General features: G+C 34.5%; 2 protein-coding genes and 1 pseudogene across 3 annotated transcripts; 1 reads left to right on the plus strand and 2 right to left on the minus strand.

Moving 5' to 3' along the window:
- On the plus strand, positions 504-1,403 carry LOC109361875 (annotated as a pseudogene).
- Positions 3,012-6,590, minus strand: LOC109362557 (F-box protein SKIP14-like). The gene is made up of 2 exons (XM_019608413.1): positions 5,087-6,590; positions 3,012-4,155 (listed from the first exon to the last, which is right to left on the minus strand). The coding sequence occupies exons 1-2, from the start codon at positions 5,840-5,842 to the stop codon at positions 3,622-3,624; spliced, it is 1,290 nt and encodes a 429-aa protein (XP_019463958.1). The 5' UTR covers positions 5,843-6,590; the 3' UTR covers positions 3,012-3,621.
- On the minus strand, positions 12,730-17,631 carry LOC109362565 (signal recognition particle subunit SRP72-like). 2 transcript variants are annotated; one of them, XR_002109418.1, is made up of 7 exons: positions 17,462-17,631; positions 17,230-17,366; positions 15,422-15,774; positions 14,462-14,558; positions 14,092-14,373; positions 12,893-13,967; positions 12,730-12,836 (listed from the first exon to the last, which is right to left on the minus strand). XR_002109418.1 is itself a non-coding variant. In XM_019608428.1 (6 exons), the coding sequence occupies exons 1-6, from the start codon at positions 17,589-17,591 to the stop codon at positions 12,978-12,980; spliced, it is 1,989 nt and encodes a 662-aa protein (XP_019463973.1). In that variant the 5' UTR covers positions 17,592-17,631; the 3' UTR covers positions 12,730-12,977. The 2 variants fall into 2 exon arrangements, 1 of the variants encoding a protein (XP_019463973.1); XM_019608428.1 differs by having other exon boundaries at positions 12,730-13,967.

Raw genomic sequence — 22,988 nt, forward strand, 5'->3', positions numbered from 1 at the left:
GGGTTAATCAAAGAGTCATATAATATAATGTATGAGAGTCTATGATAAAAGCATAGAACTATTTTGGAGGGGAAAATGTGAAGGAAAAACTATAATTTATCATGAGGAACATTTTTTCTTATATATGTAATAGATTATATGATCTATCACCAAATATTAATGATTTAAATAAAGTAAATGAGTTTATTTATGATACATTATTACAATATATGATTGTTATTTTGAATAATCTTATGGACCAAATGAGAGGTACTTTGTCTCACTCATATCACTTTCTCTCTATTCTCAATGTGAGTGGATTTTTTTAATCTTTTAATATGCTTGGGTTGATTTGTTTATTCTTGAATTTTGTTTTCTCTACATTTAGATGAGAGTTGAGTCAGTCAAAGATGTTCCTTGGCGCAGGGTTTGATCAAAGCAACAATATCTAGTTCTCCATTTTCTTGATGAGGTAGTTCTAGAAAATAAGCCTTTTTCATGGAGGTGGATCTTTAGCAACAAAAATGCAAGTTGAACTTGATGGAGGTAATAGGTTGAAACTTAAGTTGCCAATGATTGTGAACATAAATTGCACCAGGATCGATTAATGCAATGTTTTAAATCATGTTCACCATTGAGGTTATGTTGTATTTATCACAATTATTCTCACAATATCATTGTGGAAACACTCAAACCACAATATTGCAACCACAATTGTGATTGCAGAGTACAATTTAAAACAATGAGTTAACGGGTGTCCCATGGAAAAGAAAATATAAAAATAAGATGATGAGTGGTTCACGCTTAGTAAGGAGAAGCTGACTACAAGCACATTCAGTACTGCATCAGGCTTTTGGAAAGGGAGCCATTGCTGACTTATGGCATGAAAAGGTATTTGCAACATAGTTAGCAAACAAAGAAGCTTCTAAAAATAGGCCATGGAGTGGGGTGTGATCAATGAAGCAGCAGCTATAGATCAGTGCCAAAAGATTACAGGTCATGAGGTGAGCTCAATGGGGTTTGAGCATTTTGGTTGCCTTGGTGCCTGCCCTGATGGTCTTGTTGGGATCTTCCCAGTATGTGACTTATTGGAAGTCAAGTGTCCTTATAACAAGGGCAAGCCTGAGTTGGATTCACCATGAATGCCTTTCTACTACATGCCTCAAGTGCAGGATCATATAGAGATAATTGATTGTGAGTAGGTTGATTTGTCTTGCTATACACCAAATGGGATCACAATATTTTGTGTGCTCAGCGATCGCGATTGTTGGGACTTGATACATTGGATTTTAAGAGAGTTCTGATGGGAAAATATGGTTTCGGGTAGGGAAGCTTTGCTGCTAGTCCTAGGATGCGAAGAACTCGCCAAGTTGTATAAGCAGACACAAAAAGTACTAGCTGTTTCTGAAAGCTTAAAGTTCTAGTCAAACAAAAGCTGCTATGAAGAGAAATTACAGGTCATGTTGAATTTTACAGTTGATTATTAGGTAGCGTTTGGTAGACATGTAGAACAGAATAGAACATCACGAATTTTGTCATGTGTTTCATGTATTCTATAAATAGAACCAAAAAAACTGAAAAGTAGTATTCTATCCTGTCTATTTTTGCATCAAATGCCACCCTTAGGTATTTGACTCTAAGTATTCATCAGTGTAATCTATATTCGAAGCACTTGTAAAATTTTCATGCTCAAATGTGTGTTTATTTGGTTATTAAGTCAGTTTTGGTGCTTAAGAGGAGAGGGAAGTTATATATACTGCCTTTGACACCTTTTTTTGTCTTCAATGCAAGTAGCCTGTATAACACCACACTGCTCTTTCAAGAAAGAATCCCATTATTTGTTGAACAACCTATATCTTGCAAAAAGACTTGAGTCAAGATGGTAATTAGCCAAACTAGACAAAAGAAGAAAAATGGTATGTACCCAATTTGCCTTGTTTGACTACTACAGAAAGAAAACATGCAAACCCTCCTCCATTCACAAGGATATAGGTACCAAAAAAGTTAAAGACAAAGCTATTTAAAGCAGCAGTAGGTTTAACTTAGAAACAATGTAGCCAAATGAGACCATCCAACTTAACTAACTTAGAAAATGATCCACATCTTACTTAAGTTAAAATAAGTAATTGAAGGTATGAAATATTTGGAGTCTTATATAGTCCTTCATCCAAATTTTGTCTAAAAGAAAATATGGATTCTGAGGGACTATCCTGGGCTAAAGAATGGGTCTTCCATCGGCAAATTAGGGAAGTTTGTGATTAGCCTCAAATGGATCAAAGAGCTACACATGAAGACTCAGAAATGATGAACCCATCTTCATCTATTTACTGTGTAAGAGGCCACTTGCTCGTAGAGATTACGAATGCTATGTCATTGTTATTTATCTTTATGAAACCGGCTTGTTGAATAAAATAAACCTCAAACCTCACTTTCTCTAGTTTGCATAAAACTATTTATAGTGCCGGCAATGCAATACTTTAGTCAAAGACCAATTTATTCTATAAAGGGTAAAGTTTTTGCACAACCATACGGGACATCATTTGATGACATTTTTGGTTTTTTAAATGTGCATATAAGAATGATAAAGAGTGAGTGAAAGATAAAAATAATTATTTATGATGCCAAATAAGATCATGCTAATGATGTTCAAATAAGGGAATTTTACTATAAACCACAACTTCTCAAGAAGTTTCCTTAAGGCTAATGGATATATAAACAGAGTGATGATTTGTTATCTTTTCTTTGGGTCATTGTTTTGTTGTTCCTTTGTGTCACGTAATGGCATAGTTCTGACAAAAGTTAAACAACCAAGCCAAGGCAACCAAAACGTAGTTTATGGTTTTTTGGATGACTTTGACCACACATTTTCATTTATTTTATACCTCAATTTCTCCATTTCCTCGAGCAACATAAAGCAAGTTTTCACATGCTTGAAACATTGTAACTTCTTCCTGATTCACCAAGCTGCAACGAATATAAGTTCACAAGAAATACTCAAGCACATAACAATATTTTCATTTCAAAATCCATAGTTCATAATAAATGAATTTCATTTAATACAAGCTAAAAGTAACATAAGCATGGGCATCATAATACCCCTTTTTCTTATCCTCTTCTCCCAAGTATGCAAAATAAAATAAACAGAGTACATATACATGGCAACACTGAATTACCAATACTGAAATGAATATGTAGTAGCCAGAAGTTTGATCAGAAAATTCAAACTGATGCACTAGATCTATCACAGGATGTGACCCAAACAACAAAGGCTGCATTGCAAAACAAAAATGCTCCACAACTGCAGCCTTCATAATCACAGTGGCACATGATCAAATATGCCCATTATAGCTGTGCAGTATGTGATCGGTAACCACACAATTGATTGAACTCCTGCAGATTACTCCAACCACAGCATAAACACAAGAAATAAGTCATTATCCACTCCTTTTTTTTTTGGGAACTATCCAGGCATTTTCCACTTTCTTTACGACAGGAAAATCCACATATTGAAAGCATCCCTCTCCGATACCAAAATACAAAGTTATACGACTTCAACAGGATCCAACATTTCTTGATTTCATAGTTCGTAAGACTTAACTCCTCATAAGGATCTCCAAAAGATACTCTACAGCAACACAAGTCTTAAATTTCTTCAGGGAGAACAATGGATTTGGTTGGTCCAACCATTTTCTCCATCATTTCAGAATATTTTACTAGATGTTTGGAACACATAGAGCAAAGTAATTCCAGACAAAATGTCTCCTCATATTCACTGTCATTGATACAACGGCCACACTGACTGCACCTAGGTATGCAAAGAGTGCATGCCCTACACGCCTCAGTGGCATTACCCACCCCTTGACAACCCTCTGCAGGACAATCATACACAAGCCTCAAATTCTGGCATCTTGGGCAAATTTCAATATCTATGGCTCGATTATCATCACATGATAAATATAAGTTTCCCCTACAATAGAAGTGTGGTTTGTGAGAGTGCTGTAGCATCTGGCTATCAGTTCCCAACAAGAGCAATATTTCTTCATAATGCTGTTGTGTAACACCGTAGAGGCCACCTATGTGTAAATGCCTCACCCCTTGGGTACCCATAGACCTGAAAGCTTTTAAAATACCTACAATTCCATCGATAGTGAGCCTTGTACATCCAGGGACACTCAACTGCGTAGTTATAAGGAAAAAAATTTAACTAGCTACTTGTTAAAAGCTTAGAGAAGAACAAGCTAGGAAATTGACTAAAATCTAAAGTATTCATGAGCAATAGTACAATAACAGTTGACAAAAGTCAGATATTATCAAGCAGAACATCACCAAATAGGGATTGTACGTGTGTGTGTGTGTGTGTGTGTCAAACTTCCAAAAATGTGATGACCAGACTCACCCTCTAATTTAAGGTGCGAAGATATGTCAAATGCCTAAGCATGGTTTAACCTGAATGCATCTATAGAGTATAGACAGAAACAGCTGGCATGAGTCAAAGTTAACAGTTGAACATTTAAGTTGCCTACTTGACATATACTCTAGTTTTCTTCCAGGCCTTCCTTTCAAATGGGGAGTTCATGTCCTTTCCAAGCACAAGAAGTATATAACATATTTTCCACCAACAGATGAATAGATGACAACAATACAACGATACAACTACCTAGTCAGAAATCAGCACATAAATATCCAGTAGTAGTCAGCGATACACTGTCTAATTTTGGACAGAAGTCAAACACTTCCTACAACTACAGACATATATGGTTCTACATCATCAATTAAGTAACCTAGAGCCAGATATAGAATAACCCTAATTGGACTTCTGTAATGGAAGACAGAAGAATAAAATTCAGACAACATAAATTTATAATGATAGAAAGAGGCAAATGTTATAAGCAGACTCTTCTGACATATAATTTACAAAATGGTGCCAAGTCAAGATATTTGAAACATATTGCATCACCAATCCAACACCTCAATCAAAATAAAACAACAGCACCAGCTATATCCAAATTAATTGCATATAAATCCATCCGCATATACAAGCTGCAGATATCTAAAACAGTGAAACCTAATTTGAAAATCACAATATAAAATGTTAATGAAAGGCTACCTTGATCAATGTGGGATTGGCTTCAAGGACACGCATTAGACCATCATCGGTTATCCTAGTACACTCAACCAGTCTCAAGCACTGAAGTTTACCCTGAGATCTATTGGTAAGTTGGAAAAGAACATCATCTGCGATCCTCTCATTTAAAGGCTGGTCTAAGTGGATACTCCTCCACAAAAGCGGATCACCCCGAACCGTAGAATGCAAAGATTTGCATACCCTTTCAACAGCTAGAAGATCAGCCAAGCCCAGAAAACAAAGAGCAAAATTTAATGCCGGGTGAGGACCAAGTTCATCCTCTCCAAGGCAATCCTCACCAGCAGCATCACCCATGTCATCTTCATAGTCACAGTTGAAACATTCACCGATGCTCATCTTTTGCAGCCTCCTCTCCTCAACGTGCATGTTCCCTCCAGTGGGGAATCCAGGGAAAGTTATACCATTGTGGAAATTATTATAAAAAAATTTCATAGCAAACAACCGGTAATTGTTGTCACTGGCTGCGACCTCATCCATCCTGTATCCACCATACAACTCGGTGAAGGCGGCAGTGAAGGTGGTACTCATGTCCATACCGAAGGGATCCGAAGGCAAACGATCAAGAATGTCATTGGAGACACAATCCTGTGTCGCAGAACCCCTATCACACCCATAATCAAAACGATTCTCGTCATCATGCCATCGAAACCCATCACCACCACCACTCCAATTCTCCTCTCCCGCAAAAATCGGCCTTTGTGAGAAATTCAGAGCCATCTCTCTCTTCTATCTTTCTATCAATAATCTATACACACCCTCAACTCAACTCAAATCAAATCAACCAGCCAACCAAACCCTATTTGTTATTGTTTTTTGGGATTTTTTCAAGAACAATAATTTTTTTTTTTGGGCTTTTAAGGAGATCAACAGTGAAAATAAAAAACTGAAAATATCAACAGGTAAAAGGAAAAAAAAACGTGGAAGCGATCTTACAAGAAAACCCTCGATTTCAGATTGCAAACTAAAACAACGCACCAAAAACTTCACAGAGTTTCTTGCTATGAACGATCGAGCAAACCATATATGAGGAAAAAAAACAGCTAAAATTGAATCAGAGGACGAATAATAGAATCAAATTTATGCACAGAAAATTACAAAAAAACGAAAATTTTATCTTTTTTTGGATTTTGTGTTTTCTCGTAAACCCGATAGGACTAAGGATTTAAATGAAGAAAATATCAATAAAGTACGATAATAAGAGAAGAAAAAAATGAGATTTCGATTTAACAGAGAGAAGAAAATAGAAACCCTAATTTATTTTCCCCAAGAGAGCGAAAGGGAAAAGGAGAATAATGAGTTGAGTTTGAAGTGAAATTGAAATTATGGAAATTGAAGAGAAAATGAGAAATCGGAGGGAATTGAAATGCTTACGATGGTGCTGCGTAGTTTTTCTTCTTCCCGTTGGTTGGGGTTGAAAGAAAGAAAGAGAGAGAATATGAAGAATTTCATACAAAACAGAATATAATTAAAAAAACAGATTAACTTAAAAGTAATGGAGAGATAAAATCTAAAGTATAATTAAGAGAGAGAAAGAGGGAAAGGGTAAAGGTTAAAAAGTGAATTTTTGTGAAGAGTGATTAAGGAGAATGAGAAGGGTGAGGATTTTGTGACAAGTGGAGCCATATGAAATTGTCTTATGAAACATTCTTTGATTTTCTCGTTCTTCTTCCTATTTTTAATGCTTTTCTTATTCTTTGTGGAAACCTTCTCCTTAATATTTTAAAAAAACAATTATGAGTAAACATGTATTTCAAATATGAGAAATACATTTATTAGTGTATAATAATTTTTTATATTGTTATTATATTATTCATTATTTATTTTTTCAGTTGTAATATAATTGATGGTATATTTGAATGTATATAAATTCGTATACTCGTAGTTACAAGGGCATAAAGAATACACTCTTCTAAAATATAGAATTTTATAGATCTCATTTAATTTAATTTCATTCTCGACTATAATAATAACATTAGAATAGTATTGTTCTCAACATGCTTTAAATATATCTAATTTAACTTTATCACGGGTACAAAACTGCACCAATACTATTTTCACATATAGTATTGAAATATTATATCTTGCACTGATATTTGAATCTTAGAGATGTTAAAATGTAGAGTAAATTACACTAATACTCCCTGAGTTTTAGTAAAATTACATAAACCTCCCCTCACTTTTCTACACTTACATAAACCTCCCATATTTTTTAACTTTCATTACATTGACCACCATTGCATAAGAAATAAGTGTAATCTTTTAAACAAAAAATGTGATAAATATAATTAAGTTAAACAAAACATGATATGTTGTGGAGACACGTCCAAATAATATATGAGTTAATATTTTTTTTATTATTTTTGGTTCGTTACACTATATTATAAGAGCGATTTAAACGATATTTCTTTAGAATTGTTGATGAATTTTGTAACAAAAAATAATAAAGATACATTGATTTGTATATTATTTAGACTTGTCTACACAATATATCATCTTTTGTTTAACTTAATTGCATTTATCACATTTTTTGTTTAAAAGATTACACTTATTTCTTATGCAAGGGTGGTCAATGTAATGAAAGTTTAAAAATAAGGGAGGTTTGTGTAAGTGTAGAAAAGTGAGGGGTGAATTGTGTAATTTCACTAAAACTCAGGGGTGTCAGTGTAATTTACTCTAAAATGTATGTACTATGTTTGTATTTTTATTATGTTATTGAAGTTTGAGAAATGCATACACCAATAATATATGAGTATCACACATTATTAATATAATATTTATCATCATTAAATCAAATGTATGATAAATGATATAATAAATGTATATAAATTTTTACAATAACAATACATAAATAGAGGATGGAGTATCTCCTGGCGTGAGAAGATAATTTCTCTCCTTACATCAGTTAGGCAATGGCACATGGTTATTTTTTACCTATTTTAAACATAAATAAGAAAACAAAAAGTAAAATAATACAAGTGTCTATTAATGAATAGGTATGAGGAGATAACTTATCTCCTCATATCAGGACCTGCATTATTCTCACATAAGTATTATACTCTAATTTGATCTCCATAAGAAATATGTCTTCTATAATTACAGAGAAAAACGTATTTTCTATCATTCATGTTTAATCATGGACATAATATACTAATTGTGTATATATTTATATACTAAAATACATAAATATTATATTCATAATTATATTCCCCAATTAATTTTTGTGTTTGCTTTTGTACCTTTTTCCTTCACTTTATCTTTTTATGGCAACAAATATTCAAAGTGATTAAGAAGATGATCAAAATGGATTTTTTGGATAGTTTTAAATTAATTTTCTAAAATCCTATTTATTCAAATCACATTTTTGGACTATCCTAATATAAATTTTCCAAATGTTACTCTATATCTTATTCATTGGTATACTTATTATTTGTTTGGAGTGTCATTCTATTCAATCAACCTTTTCGAAACGTGGATAAACCCTAAAAGAGTGATGACAACTTAATTTTACATAATATTGTTTGATATAAGAAAATAAACATTTTGTAATTAAATGTATTTAACATTATGATTTTTGGGGTACACATATGCATTTAACCCTAAGACTTTATTTGGTTGACAAGAGAAAAATGTGAGAAAGAAAAAGGTGAAAAAGAGAAAGATGAGAAATATAGTAGATTTTTGTGATGTTTGGTATAAGAGAATAATGAAAGAAAATGAGTAGAAAAATGCATTTTCTTCTCTTTCTCTATTGTTTGGTCAGATAGAAAATGAGAAGATAGTGATAATGTCATAGTTCAGATTGCAAAAATGTTTCTAAAATAAAGAAAATATACATAAAAATGTTGTTTTATTATTAACTAAAAATAAATGTTATAATTTTAAATTATAAATTTTATTATAATTTTAATTACCATTTTCAATTGATATAGTTTGGGACATAGTTTGGAACACCATTTGCGACAATAGATCCTTGTCCGCGTAAAATTTCTTTTTCTCTTCTCACTTTCTCGCCATAAGTGGAGAGAATGAAATTTTGTGGGTCCACCCACTTTTTTCATCCCTCTCTTCTTTCTCTCATCTCAACCAAATGAGAGAAATTTCTCATTTTTTTCAACTTCTCTCTCCTTCTTTTCTCTCTTCTGTAACTCCATCCTTCCAAACAAAGGCTAATGCTATGATTGTTTTGGTATTATCAAGTAGGGGTGTTCGCGGTCCATTTGAATCAATTTTTAAGCAAAAAATTATCTGATCCAAACGCATAATTAGTATGCGGTCCAGTCTGGTCCATTTATATTAAGATGTCCGGTCCAATCTGGTCTAAATATTATATGCGGTTTCGGTCCGGTTTGGATCGATCTTTTTTTAGATATTAACATATAAATCCTTTCAATTTTAGCCTACAACACCAACAAAGTAGGAACTAGAATAATGAAGAAAATTTTGATTCTTTTAGTAGTAAGATTAGAAACATCAATATAGTCTAATGATCCAATTATTTTTAACAATTCCATGATCTAATCAATCAAAAAACAACAAAAAAAACAACAATGCAACAACAAAAAGTAAACAACAATGGGGATTTAGGGTGTGGACAGAGGAGTGGTGAAGGAGGGCGTGAACAAGGGAGTGGTGAAGGAGGACATGGACAGGGGAGTGGTGGAGGAGAGCGTGGATAGAGGCGCGGAGGAGGGTGTGGAGAGAGAATTGAGGAATGAGGAATTAGGGATTCTTCAGTGCCTATCTCGAATACTTTAGTAAAAAATAGGAGATACACTTAACAATATCGATCCGGTCTGGATCCCAGACATGAAATTGAAGACCGGACCAGACCGATTGGTCATTAAAAAATAAATCAAATACGATCCAAATACATTCGGTTGTTGCATTTTCGGTCTACTTTGGATTAGTTTGCGGTTTTTGTTTTGGACCGGTCTGGATTTGAACACCCCTATTATCAAGAGTATTTCTCACCTTTTTTGGTAAGGAACTAATCCTTTTAAGGATGCGTGAGTGCCCCCTCTCAACCAACATCGCTCCAAGAAATCAAATATTTAACATTTTGATCATCTTAAGAATCTAGTAGGGTCTTATACTACTAGACCAATGCCTTCTTCTTATAATACTATGATTTTCGAGTCACATCAATCACTTTGTATTAAATGTATGCTTTAACTATGAAAGGAGAAGTGTCACAACATAGAGGGTGAACAATTGAGCTAGGCCATAACACAATTCAGAGCCCGTAAGATAGAAGGAGACTGGACAATGCCCCATAGAACTTAAGGTGTATAATAGAATAAAGATTAACAATCATATTAAAGTAAGATTATTTGTTTAATTTATTTTCTTACATGTATAGTTAAACCCTCAATACTAAGGATAACATGAGACCTTGTTTTTACCATTGCTAATTTTTCACTTATGTTCTAGACTTGATGACCATTTATTTATTTAATTTGTCATTAGTCGAATTAAATATTAAATTAAATAAGCTCATTTATGTCTTTCTTATTGTTTTTTATCATGTTTTTAATTTATTTATGCTTTCCGGATATTAGTGATTAATTATTAAATCAACCATTGTATTTTCATGCTATGAATTCAATTGATGAAGTTGTTTTTTAATATTCAAATCCAAAAACTTTGAGTTTCTTCAATCTTAAAATATTGGCATTAAAGTATTATTGACCTCGTACAAAGTTGATCTCACGTAGTCTTAGTGTAAAATTAAGTTAATTTTAACTATCTTCTAAATTACTCATGGGATTAATAAGTCAAAATTTTGAAAATAAGAAAAAGAGTTCATTGAATAAGAGAGAAATTTTATGGAAGAAATTTTTTGAATTAACTATCTATATAACTATGGGCTTCTGGTCATCTTTAAATTACAAAATTTAAGTTTACTGTTACAAGTTACAAACTCACATCTACACATTAAAAACTCACGATTACATATTATATGGTACAAGTTCACAACTACAAATTAATTTTTTTAGACAAGTTTGATTAAGCTTTGTTTTTGAGAGTTTTGTTTAAGAGAAAAAAAAAGGATGCATCTCTCTTATTTGGGAGTTAAGCAAAAGAGATGAAGAGATTTTTAAGAGCTTTAGTAAAATTATATAATTATATTTTTCTACATTTCCATTCTTAATTACAATTTTCAAGAAAAAATAAAAATAAAATTGTTGGATTATTATTACTCTATTTATCTCCCATATGAATTTCATATTGAATTGTCTTCATTTTTCCTTTCCCTCCTCACCTATTTTTTAACTCTTGATCATTCTCTTTCTCTCTCGTTACTCCTCAACACATTCTTAGGGATTGGATTTACCCACCGTTGATCATTTCATTGAATAAATGAAATTCATGCTGAGCTAGTTGATATTGCAAATAGTTGTCCTCTCCTGTCTATTTTTTTTAATTCGAGCCACCAATAGCACTTCCATGTACCATGGGGAAGGATTGCACAACATGTAGAATTCATGAGCAAAATTAACATTATTTTATTGTTATCAAACTAATTGATTAACCAAATATGGTAATCTAGTGGTGAAGACCCCACTAAATTTTTAGGATGACATAAAAGTCAAGAGTTCAATTTATATGTAACATTTGTTGGGAGAGCAGTCACACACCCTGAAAGAAATTAGTTCATTATCCAAAAAATAAAAATGGGGAGAAGATATACTTGATAGTACAAAAAAAACTAATTGAATTAACTGAAAGCTTATAAATATCATGTATATATATATTATTAAATTAGAAGTGTTAAATAAAATTAGTTTCCCAAGTAACTATTATTAAATGACTAAAAACATATAATATTTCATTTCTTTAGTTATTTATTAGATAATTAGTTAATTAAAATAAATTCTTTAATTTATAAATAATCTTCTCTTAAATACACAAGCAATTTAAAACGAATTTTTTGCTCGTGTCTTTCCCACAATTTCTTATTTAAGCATTGATTGATAGATGCACGAAGACGAGTACATTGTGAAGATAAAGTATAACTTGATTGACGTAAACGAGGGGAGGAAAAATTACTAGATTTTTTAGTGTGGAATGAGTAATATTATAGTATATATTTGACACATGAATTATTGAAAGTCTTCATTTTAATCAAATGGAAAATGATATATTCTCTTAACAACAAGAAAGTGACATAATAGATATTAGAAAGTGATGTTTTATTTGTTAATGATCAATCTAAAATGATATATTACTTTCTTGTGAGTACGAAAATTTAGTAAGAAACTTATTCAAACAGCTTTGCATGAGCAAGAAAACTATAAACTTTCTTGAACACCTTTAAAAACTTATTAATTGAGTTAGAAAACTACAAATTAGCGTTGTGTCAGGTAGTGAAGAGGATCAATGTGTATATTATGATATATGATCATTTTAAATTTGATGCTCTAACAAAATTTACATGTCACTTAAATCCTATTGCGAATGCCAAAAATATAGTTTATGGGTATTTAAAATATAATTTTTCTAAATTGAATACGGCTTTTTTCTGCTCACAAGTCACGATATAAAAGACTCGTGCCACAATTTAAAGCTTTATATAAGTAGACCAATTAGAAAAGACCACAGCCTAAACAAAAGTACTATAAGCATTAAGCAACAAAGAGAGGTTGACAATTTCCATTAGTCCCCAAAACCATAAGAAACAGAATATGTATGACAAACTTGCACACCGAAACTTGCATAATATAGTAGATATACTCCTTTGTAAAACCAAAACTGACGGCATTGAAACTCAACTGACCTATTGTATATGGATCATTGAAAGCAACATTAACAAATTGTCTAAAATAAGTTTATAAAAAACGGTGACTCAAAGTTAATTCCTAGACTTCTTTTTCGACGACTTGGATGAACGCTTGGTTTGTTCAGAAGCTGCAGCAGCTCCTTTGGAACCAGTTGCCTGGTTAGATTTTGGGTTTGAATTGTTGGAAGAGGCATCGACGTCATGCTTTTCTCTAACTACAGAACCCTGAGAGCCTCTCACTTGAGCAGCTCTTTTGTCCTTCCTCTTTGGCCTATAAGTTGATCTTTCCCGCTTGGGAAGCCACCTTTCGGGATCCGGGGGAGGACCTGGTTTTGCAGGGTCAAACCCTTTAGGATACCTTGGCTTTCTCTTTCTCTTTTTCTTAGATTTTGCCTTATTCTTTCCTTCTTCCTGTGTTTCAGTGACCGCAACATGAGGAGCATCAACTTGTTTCACTCCAGAAGTACGTTCCAAGCTGTCCACATCAATTCCCTTTAAACCAGGTAATGTCTTCAGTTTCTTTTCATAAAGCTCTGCTTTGTTAACATCCAGGCGCGCAACTGTTGTTACCACCCCAACCAGTGCTTCTATGCTTCCTTGGCTTTTAACGAGATCCTCGTAGAGCCGAGCAGCATCCTCTTCCTTGCCATGCCTGAGCTTGAATGAAGCAGCCTCTTGCACTATTATGTTAAGCTTATTGTCCTCCGTCATGGCATTAGACCACCATTTGATTGCAGAATCAAGCACAGCAGCTGCACCATCAATGTCACCAGCACGCTCTTTCAAAGACACAAGGGTGGCAACAGTAGCAGGCATATGTTGGATATCCGGTATCTTAGCCAGAGAATCGGCTGCGATATGTGGGTGGCCAGCAGCAGCAGCCACCTGAGCCCTAGCTAAGTAAACAACCTTGGATTTCTCAGGGAACTTACTAGCAAACTGTGCTAGTATTTCCTCAGCCCTTCCAGCTTTGTTCTCTCTAACCAGGAGGGCAGCTTGCAACAATACTGGCACCACACTTGCTGGAAACATGTCTACTAATCTGGAAACAAGTTCTCGGGCCTACAAATTATGATAGTATGAACATCAAAGGCATGCACCCTAGCAAAAAGTTTAAAGAAAAGAACTAATGACAAATAATGAATGACTTGAGGTGAAAGTGAAGACAATGAAACAGATGAAATACCTGGTCCAACTTATTGGCATGAAGAAGCAAAAGGATCCTATTTGAATATATTGCTTCCTTTTGTTTTGCTAAAAGTTTCAAGTCCAGTCCATGAGCTAACTCAAAGTTCTGTGTCTCTTTCTCCTTTAGCCGATCAAGTTTCCTTAGGCCATCAGAAACATCTTTTGGACCTTTCAGTGAAATAAGATTGTTCACTGCCACTGCAATTGATGATTCATCAGCAATATCTCGTTTAATTATGTCTGTATAAGCTTCCACAGCATCTTGCTTACGCCCAAGAAGCTGTTCATGTATGGTCAGTTAATATTTCAGGCTATTGAAAAAATATTTGTTTCAAGAATTTTTTTTTTTGAGAAATAAGAATCTTAACCTGCTGGACATAGGCCAATTGTACAGCTATAGGAGATAATTCAATCTCTATCTCGTCGTCAGGGAAGTTGTCTTCCATCAGGACCTCTTGACCAACTCTGATCCAAAATATATGAAAAGCAGTGACTATACTTTCAACAGCAGGCACTTACCATCCTCAGATGTTAACAACTGTTAGGCAATCTACTGTAAATGTCAACAGAATGGTATCCACCATTCTCATTGACCCAATTATGGTAGTGAACATGATTGATGGTTCAAATCATCTTAAAAGTGAACCTCACTAGTAGTGAACCTATAATTCTGATTTCCAAAGACCTAAACAGGCTTAAAACAGGACAAGATACCACACAGCACGTTTTTTCTACTTCTATAGAAATTGCAGAGTACCCATAAATAGGAAGAACAGCCAATAAGTAATTACACCAGAAAATCCAAAGTCATGACATAGATAATATATCATAAAAGCTCCTGTTACTATTAGTGACTGAAAGTTGAAATGATTGTTTTTGTCTACAAGTCATAACAGACAAATATACACAATTCTAAACAAAAAGCTCTGTAAAACATTTCCCCTTGTTAGAGTATGATATATGCCAAGTGTAGCTCATGAAACATTACTGCAGTGTAGCTACTGGCATGCAGTTAATTCAGTTAACATTCTGATATACTCTGTGTGCGAATCCATATGTGTTCTCTCTCTCCGATTCACAAACTTTCATAACACCTGAATTTCTGAAGCTCTTAAGATCCTCATTTTTTATTTAATGCCATATCAGACAATATACTGCAAGTTTTCTAGATTTAGCATCCAGCAACTAACTAGTCAGATATGCAGTGCACGTTATAGAGGTTAAAAAATAAAGATTGTTCTATGTTGTGTATGTGTATAATACCCATAAAAATGTTAAAGATTTTTTCTCTCAATATCATGATTTCAACAATCAAAATAGGATATTACCTTCTGCCTGACAACAAAAGTTGTTCTGCGTCTGTGTACTTCTCCCTTTCAATTAGAGAACAAGCTGTGTTGTATGCCAATTCAAAGCTGCTTGTTGCTTTAACCCGAAGTGAATCCAGAATTCCTTGAACTTCAGATGATCTCCCAGCCATAACTAGACTGGCAACGGAATTTATTTCCAGGCTATCAATCTTGGACTTCTGGAGCTTCTGGTAGATATCCAAAGAAGCATCCATTTTCCCAAGACGATACAAAATCTGAGATTCCAAAAGCATAGTTTCATCGGTTCTCTCTAGTGCTTTCAATGAGTCCAAGGCTTCATCCAACTTGTTTTGTCTGTACAAGCAGTATGCCTATATACAACCAGTAGAGGAAAAAACAATCATCAATGGTAAGCATTTCCATTAACTCATGCAAGACGCAATTATCCGGTAAACTCTACCAAGTTCTTTGGGAAATACATACATTTTTAAAGCATGAGAATGGGATATTGAAACAATTAATACAACGAAATTGCATTGACCAGGGACATGCAAAACACATACATCCAACAAGAACATAGGGAAAAAATCACCGAAGAATCTGCTAGTAGACCACCAGCTAAAAAAAGGTGTAACTTGGTCTTTTCTTGAATGTCAAGTTCACATATTTGTAATTTCAATCATCATCCAAATTCCAAACCTGGTTGGAACAGGTGGTTAGAGTCAAATACATAGCAGCAGAAAACTTAAAAGGTCAAAATTTGAACGTTTGGAGATTGGATAACAAGAACTTGAGTATTTGATTGTGAGGTGTCGCCTACAACTACTGTTTCTTCTTCCTTATAGCTTTTATTTCCCAGTTAAAACCCCCAATTCCTAACATGCTTCTTTTCTTATACACCCAGTATCCAGAAGTTTCATCTTTCTTGCACCATAATAGTTTCCCTGTTTGTTTCATCAAAGATCAAACTAGATTTACACATCAAAAAGCCTGCCGATAAGATAAATAATTTAGAATTTACCAGAAAACAAGGAAAGTCCTTGGAATATTGACTACTGACACTCATGAGTTGTTTTACACCTAGTGCCAAGCCTTTTAAAAAGGCAATAACAGCTGACTGGAGAAAAAGACCGGATCTATTTTCATGTTCTAATAACAGAATTCTACCATAACTGTCTGAAAAAGTACTAAAAGAACTCAACTCAGTGACATTACCAACTAAATAAATATCCTATTTTTTTCTTTCTAAATCATACATATTGTTCCAAATGAGGTTTCAAGTCTTTTCTGATCCATCATCAATACCTAACCTCTAAACCATTCTCATTCTACATATATATCTACTATCCCAATGCAATGAGCCAACGAGCATATGCTCACTTCTAGTTCTCAATTATGACAATTAAATTAAATCCATTGACGAGATCCTTAGCTGCTGTGAAAAAAAAAAAGTTCACGATCTGCACCATTCATGTGTTCACGATCTGCACCATTCATGTGTACCACCTCAGCTATATGCTCTATCACTGTCTCCCAGTTTGACAACATTTTCGATATTATAGCTGAGGTAGCACAAATTGAATGATACATAGCAACAACTTTTTATTCCTCTGGAATCACCTAAAATCTCTCAAATACTGATTCACCGTGGTTTTATGAAAACAAAGCACAATTATCGGCTGAAATTGCATTAAGAACTCAAAATTTTATAAAATCAACTAAAGTATCTGAAAGCCTCTACAATTTCAATGCAGTGAACTCGTTTTAAAAATCTCACAAATCAAATCAAACAAATTAAACGACAAATGAAGCTCATAATCACGAACCTTAAGGAAATCAAAATCATCAAGAGACTTCTTAGAAGATCGAATTGCTGACAATGCATCCTCAATGCGGTCATCTTTGATGAGAGCAACGACCTTACATCGGATAGCGTCCTCATCGGAAGGTGCGATTGCGAGAACTGCGAACGAGATTCAAATCATACATCAATCAGATGAAGAAAAGGAAGAGAGAAAAACGAGATGGAAAGCATTAAAGTTAGGAAAATGAACGGACTCTGATCGGAGAGTTTAACCGCATTTTGGAATGAGGAAGCGTTGATGTGTCTGTTGAGCGTAGTGAAGAGATCTTCGACGGAAGGTGGAGGCTGAGATGGCGTCGATGCGGGTTTTGGCTTCGGAGCCATTTTTGTTCGGTTGAGGTGAAATTGAGGCAAGAGAAGAGAATCTGACTTGTATCTGTGTGGACTCGGTTATGTTTGTCGATTTGGGCCCACTCGAGCCAACCCTGTGCAGGCCGGGTCTTATCTGGGCTTTATAAATCGGGCTTAGAGCATCCATAATGATGCAACCCATTTTCCGTTCTTAAATTTGTCTCATTGATTATTTTATATTTGTTATATATTTTAACAACTTAAGTAACTTAAGCCAAAATCATCTCTAATGGTGCAACTTTATTTCCGTTTAAATGGACCCCACAAACCTACTACACATTTATATTTCATATTAATATTGATTTCTCCTCTTCTTCTAACAATTCTTTTTCGTTTTATAATATTATCTCAACTATAAGAACGGTGCATATTTTGTTCACTATTGTGAAATAAACACAAAAATGATTTTTCTCTAATGGTGAAATTAGAAGAAGAACATTCTTATTTGGCTATGAACTCATTTTTTCCCCACCATTGTGGGTGCCCTTAAGACAAGAAATTAGTTCTCTTAGAAATATGAACCTATTGTCAATATAAAAATTATACACAATCAACCTATTATTTGTCATTCATTTGTATTACTTTTTTAAATAGTTAATAATGATTAAATATAAATGATAGATAATATAATAACATTATATCAAACTCATAAATTGGCAGTGATTTTTCTACAAAAATAGAGTAATCTTCACTAAGAAAAAGTTAAAAGAGAATAAAATGCAAAAGGCCATGAGTTCACGGATGCCCTTTTTAGGCCATGGTTTATTTTAACCCATTAACCATAAGCTTATATAAATATTAACAGATAAAGAGGCTATGGAAAGCTTTCTTGTTACGCAAGAAAGAAGAAAGCTAAATGATATGAATAATACATCTTGCTTTATTAATGATGTGTTAAGTTCATGGTTAAGAGTGAATTGAAAAACATAATGCTTAAAGGAATACAATGAGGGCCCTTTATACCCATATATACTTTACATTCTTTGCCTAACTAAAAGTGGAACAAAATAACTAACTTTTGAATGAGTTTGAATGAGTCAAGAGAGTTTGCGTGATGATCAAGTAACTGAATTATGGGGGCCAAGTTGGTTATTCTGGTGCACCAACTTGGCCAGTTGAGGTTTCTCCTAGTGTGTGTTGTGGAGGATTGGCTTGTTATGTTGGTTGTATGCTTGGTCTGCAATGTTGAGGCAAAATGCTTGTTCTGTTTGTGGTGCTTGGTGTTTGGTGGAGTATTTGTGGATAAGTCTAATACCCCCTCACAAGCTGAGGCACATATGTTTATGAGTCCTAGCTTGAGGTGAATGTTGGAGTATTCCATAGTGCCTAGGGGTTTTGTCAATGCATCAAGAAGTTGAAGTGAGGATGGGATAGGGAGAAGTTTGATCAGTCCTCTACTGTACTGCTCCCTGACTGTGTGGTAATCCAATTCGATGTGTGTGGTTCTTTCATGGAACATAGGATTGGAGGCAATGTGAAGGGAAGATTGATTATCATAGTATAATGTAGCAGGATGTGATGGATGCAGGTGTAGGTCGTTAAAGATGTATGCTATCCATTTGATTTCACAAGTTATTAAGGCCATTGCCCTATACTCAGCTTCACATGAGCTTCTAGAGACGGTCTTCTGCTTTTTTGATTTCTGGGAGATGAGAGAGTTGCCTATGTAGATGTAGTGGCTTGAGATGGATCTTCTTGTGTCAAGGCAAGATGCCCAATCATTGCCACTGTAAGCTTTGATGTGTAGGAGAGAAGATGAAGGATAGAATAAGCCTAGAGCAAGGGGTGCCCTTGATGTACTTAATGACTTTGAGAGCAGCATTGTAGTGTGTTGTAGTAGGATTAGCCATGAATTGGGCTAATTGATTAACAACAAATGAGATGTCAGACCTTGTGTTTGTGAGGTATATCAGTCTGCCTATCATTCTTCTATAGGCAGGGGCGTCAGGGTATGGTGTGCTGGAATCATGGAAGACGTCTTGATCTCTTTTGTATTGGGTGGGCACCCCTTGTGCTCATTATAATACAATTTTATTTATCGAAAAAAAAAACATTGAATTCCCTTCAATGTTTTAGACTAATAAGCAAAGGCCAAGACTACTCACTCACTCTTTTCAGTGGAGAATGTATAAAATAGTGACAAAGACATTATCTCTAAGCCAAACCATACAAGCCAAATTGCTAAAGAAAATAGTTGAATTATACTAAATCTGTGGAATTATAATAAATCTGATACCTACTGGACCTAACTCCAATTCCTTTCAGGAGTATTTTTCTTGGTAGATTTGGGAAGTTCCTCCAATAATTTAATGTGAAATTGGTTGGTTTCTAAAAATATTTATCAACAATCCTACAACATGCTAATAACACTGATCATGGAAAACATGTAATACACTATATAGCCCTTAATTATTATGAAATTCACAGTGAAAGCACTGAAAATTTGGTATCATATAAAGGGTATCCGTATCACATTTGTTCTGTTCCAATCAATAAAGTATTATATAATGTGTATAAGAGAAGGTCATGTAGATGCATATAATGGGGCACCATCATATCATACAATGACGAACATTGAGACTTGAGAGAATAAAAAAACAGTACTTCCTACTATACTTGGTATGAAACTATAGGCTAGGAGTTCTTCAAATTTATATAGTAGTGCAGATTATGCTGAAGATTAATCTATAATTCTCGGCTACAAAAGTAACAATTGACATGATATTGATGTCATCATGATGTGATTATCATTATTGGCATGCAAATAATCTTCTTCCATGTTTAAAATTGGAATTGACTATAACAAAATAAAAATTAGAATTTCTCTAGTAACCTTAGGGGAAGTAACAGAAAAAGAGGCTATGGAAAGCTTTATTGTTACACAAGAAAGAAGAAGGCTAAATGTTATGAATAATACCTCTTGCTTTATTAATGATGAGTAAAAGTTCACTTTTAAGAGTGAATTGAAAAACATGATTCTTAAGGGAATGCATTGAGGGCCTTTTATACCTATCTATTCTTTGCCTAACTAAAAGGGGAACAAAATAACTAACTTAACTAACTTTTGAATGAGTCAAGAGAGTTTGCGTGTTGGTCAAGTAACTGAATTGTGGGGGCCAAGTTGGTTATTCTGGTGCACTAACTTGGCCAGTTGAGGTTTCTCTTGGAGTGTGTTGTGATCGAGGTCTGTGGAGAATTGGCTTGATATGTTGATTGTATGCTTGGTCTGCAATGTTGAGGCAAAGTGTGTATTATGTTTGTGTTGCTTGGTGTTTGGTGGAGTATCTGTGTCTACTACCCCCCACAAGTTGGGGCACATATGTTTATGAGTCCTAGCTTGAGGTGAATGTTTGAGTATTCCATAGTGCCTAGGGGTTTTGTCAATGCGTCAGCAAGTTGAAGTGTGGATGGGATAGAGAGAAGTTTGATCAGTCCTCTGCTATATTGTTCCCTGACTGTGTGGCAATCCAATTCGATGTGTTTGGTTCTTTCATGGAACACATGATTGGAGACAATGTGTAGGCAGATTGATTATCACAGTATAATGTAGCAGGGTGTGATGGATGCAGGTGTAGGTCGTCAAGGATGTATGTTATCCATTTGATTTCACAAGTTGTTAAGGCCATTGCCCTATATGTAGCTTCACATGAGCTTCTAGAGACGATCTTCTGCTTTTTTGATTTCCAAGAGATGAGAGAGTTGCCTATGTAGATGCAATAGCTTGAGATGGATCTTCTTGTGTCAGGGCAAGAGACTCAATCACTATCACTGTAAGCTTTGATGTGTAGCAGAGAAGATGAAGGATATAATAAGCCTAGAGTATGGGTGCCCTTGATGTACTTGATGACTCTGAGAACAGCATTGTAGTGTGTTGTAGTAGGGTTAGCCATAAATTGGGCTAGTTGATTAACATCAAATGAGATGTCAGGCCTTGTATTTGTGAGGTATATCAGTCTGCCTATCATTCTTCTATAGGCAGGGGCATCAGGGTATGGTGTACTAGAATCATGGAATAGGTGAGTGCCACTGATCATAGGTGTGGGAGCTGGTTTGCATCCTAATAAACCTGCATCAGAAACAATCTTAAGGGCATATTTTCTTTGGTTGACATAAATGGCTTGGTTAGTTCTTGCAATTTCAAATCCAAGAAAATATTTTACAACACCTAAATCTTTTATTTGGAAAGTTGTGTGAAGGAGTTGTTGAATAGAAGAAAGTTCAGTAGTATTATTATCAGTTAGGATAATATCATCCACGTATACCAATATTATAGACATAGTTTTATCTAGGAAATGTTTAAAGAAAAGAGAGTGATCATTTGGTGATTGTGAGTAGCCAGCTTTGAATAAGAAAGTTGAAAGTTTGGCAAACCATTGACTTCCTGCTTGTTTAAGTCCATAAAGTGACTTTTGTAATTTGCAAACCTTGTTTGGTGCAATGTGTGTTAGTCTAGGGGGGTCATGTATACTTTTTCTATGAGATCACCATGCAGAAAAGCATTGTTGACATCTAATTGAATAAGTTTCCAACTGTAAATAGAGGCAATGGATATGAGTAATCTTACAATTCTAATTTTGATGATAGAAGATAATGTTTCTAGATAGTCTATGCCTTCTTTATGGTTGAATCCTTTGACTACTAAACGAGCCTTGTACCTGTCCACAGTGCCATTTGATTTGTGTTTGATTTTGAACACCCATTTGCAGCCTATAGGTGTTTTGTCTTGGGGTAAATCAGTGATAAGCCAAGTATTGTTGGCGTGAAGGGCTGCTAATTCTGAATTTATTGCTTCTTTCCAGTGAGGGTGTTGAATTACTTCTTTGTAAGATTTGGGTTCTGTATGAGTTGAGATGTTTAGGACATGGGATATATAGGAAGGACACAAGTTGTCATTGGATAGATATGATGATATGGGATACTTAATTGAGGAAGGTGAGTTGCTATGTTGGAGGAGAGCACAATGGTAGTCTTTTAGGTAGGTTGGAGGGTTGGAGACTCTGCTGTTTTTCCTAGGCTCGGGTTGATTGTTGATGGGATAAATGTTGGGAGAGGGAGGTTCTGGTACTAACAGAGAGGTTGGTGTGGCCTGAGTGTGTTGTTCTTGAACCAAATTGTCATATAGAAGGAAATCAGAGTCTAAATTGGTAGGCATAGGGGTGTTGTCTAAGTTCTTGGTGCTTTAGTAATCTTTATAAGGGAAGAGATGTTCATAAAAAATGACATCTCTACCGATATCTATGGATCTAGAGGTGAAGTCTAAGACTATATATATCCTTTGGTTCCTTCCTTGTAGCCTAAAAAGGTGCACTTTTTGGCTCTTGGATCAAGCTTAGTTCTGTTGTGAGCCAGAGTGCTAGTGAATTAGAGGGA

This window comes from Lupinus angustifolius, chromosome LG12 (genome assembly GCF_001865875.1).
Source record: "Lupinus angustifolius cultivar Tanjil chromosome LG12, LupAngTanjil_v1.0, whole genome shotgun sequence".
Taxonomy (NCBI): domain Eukaryota; kingdom Viridiplantae; phylum Streptophyta; class Magnoliopsida; order Fabales; family Fabaceae; genus Lupinus; species Lupinus angustifolius.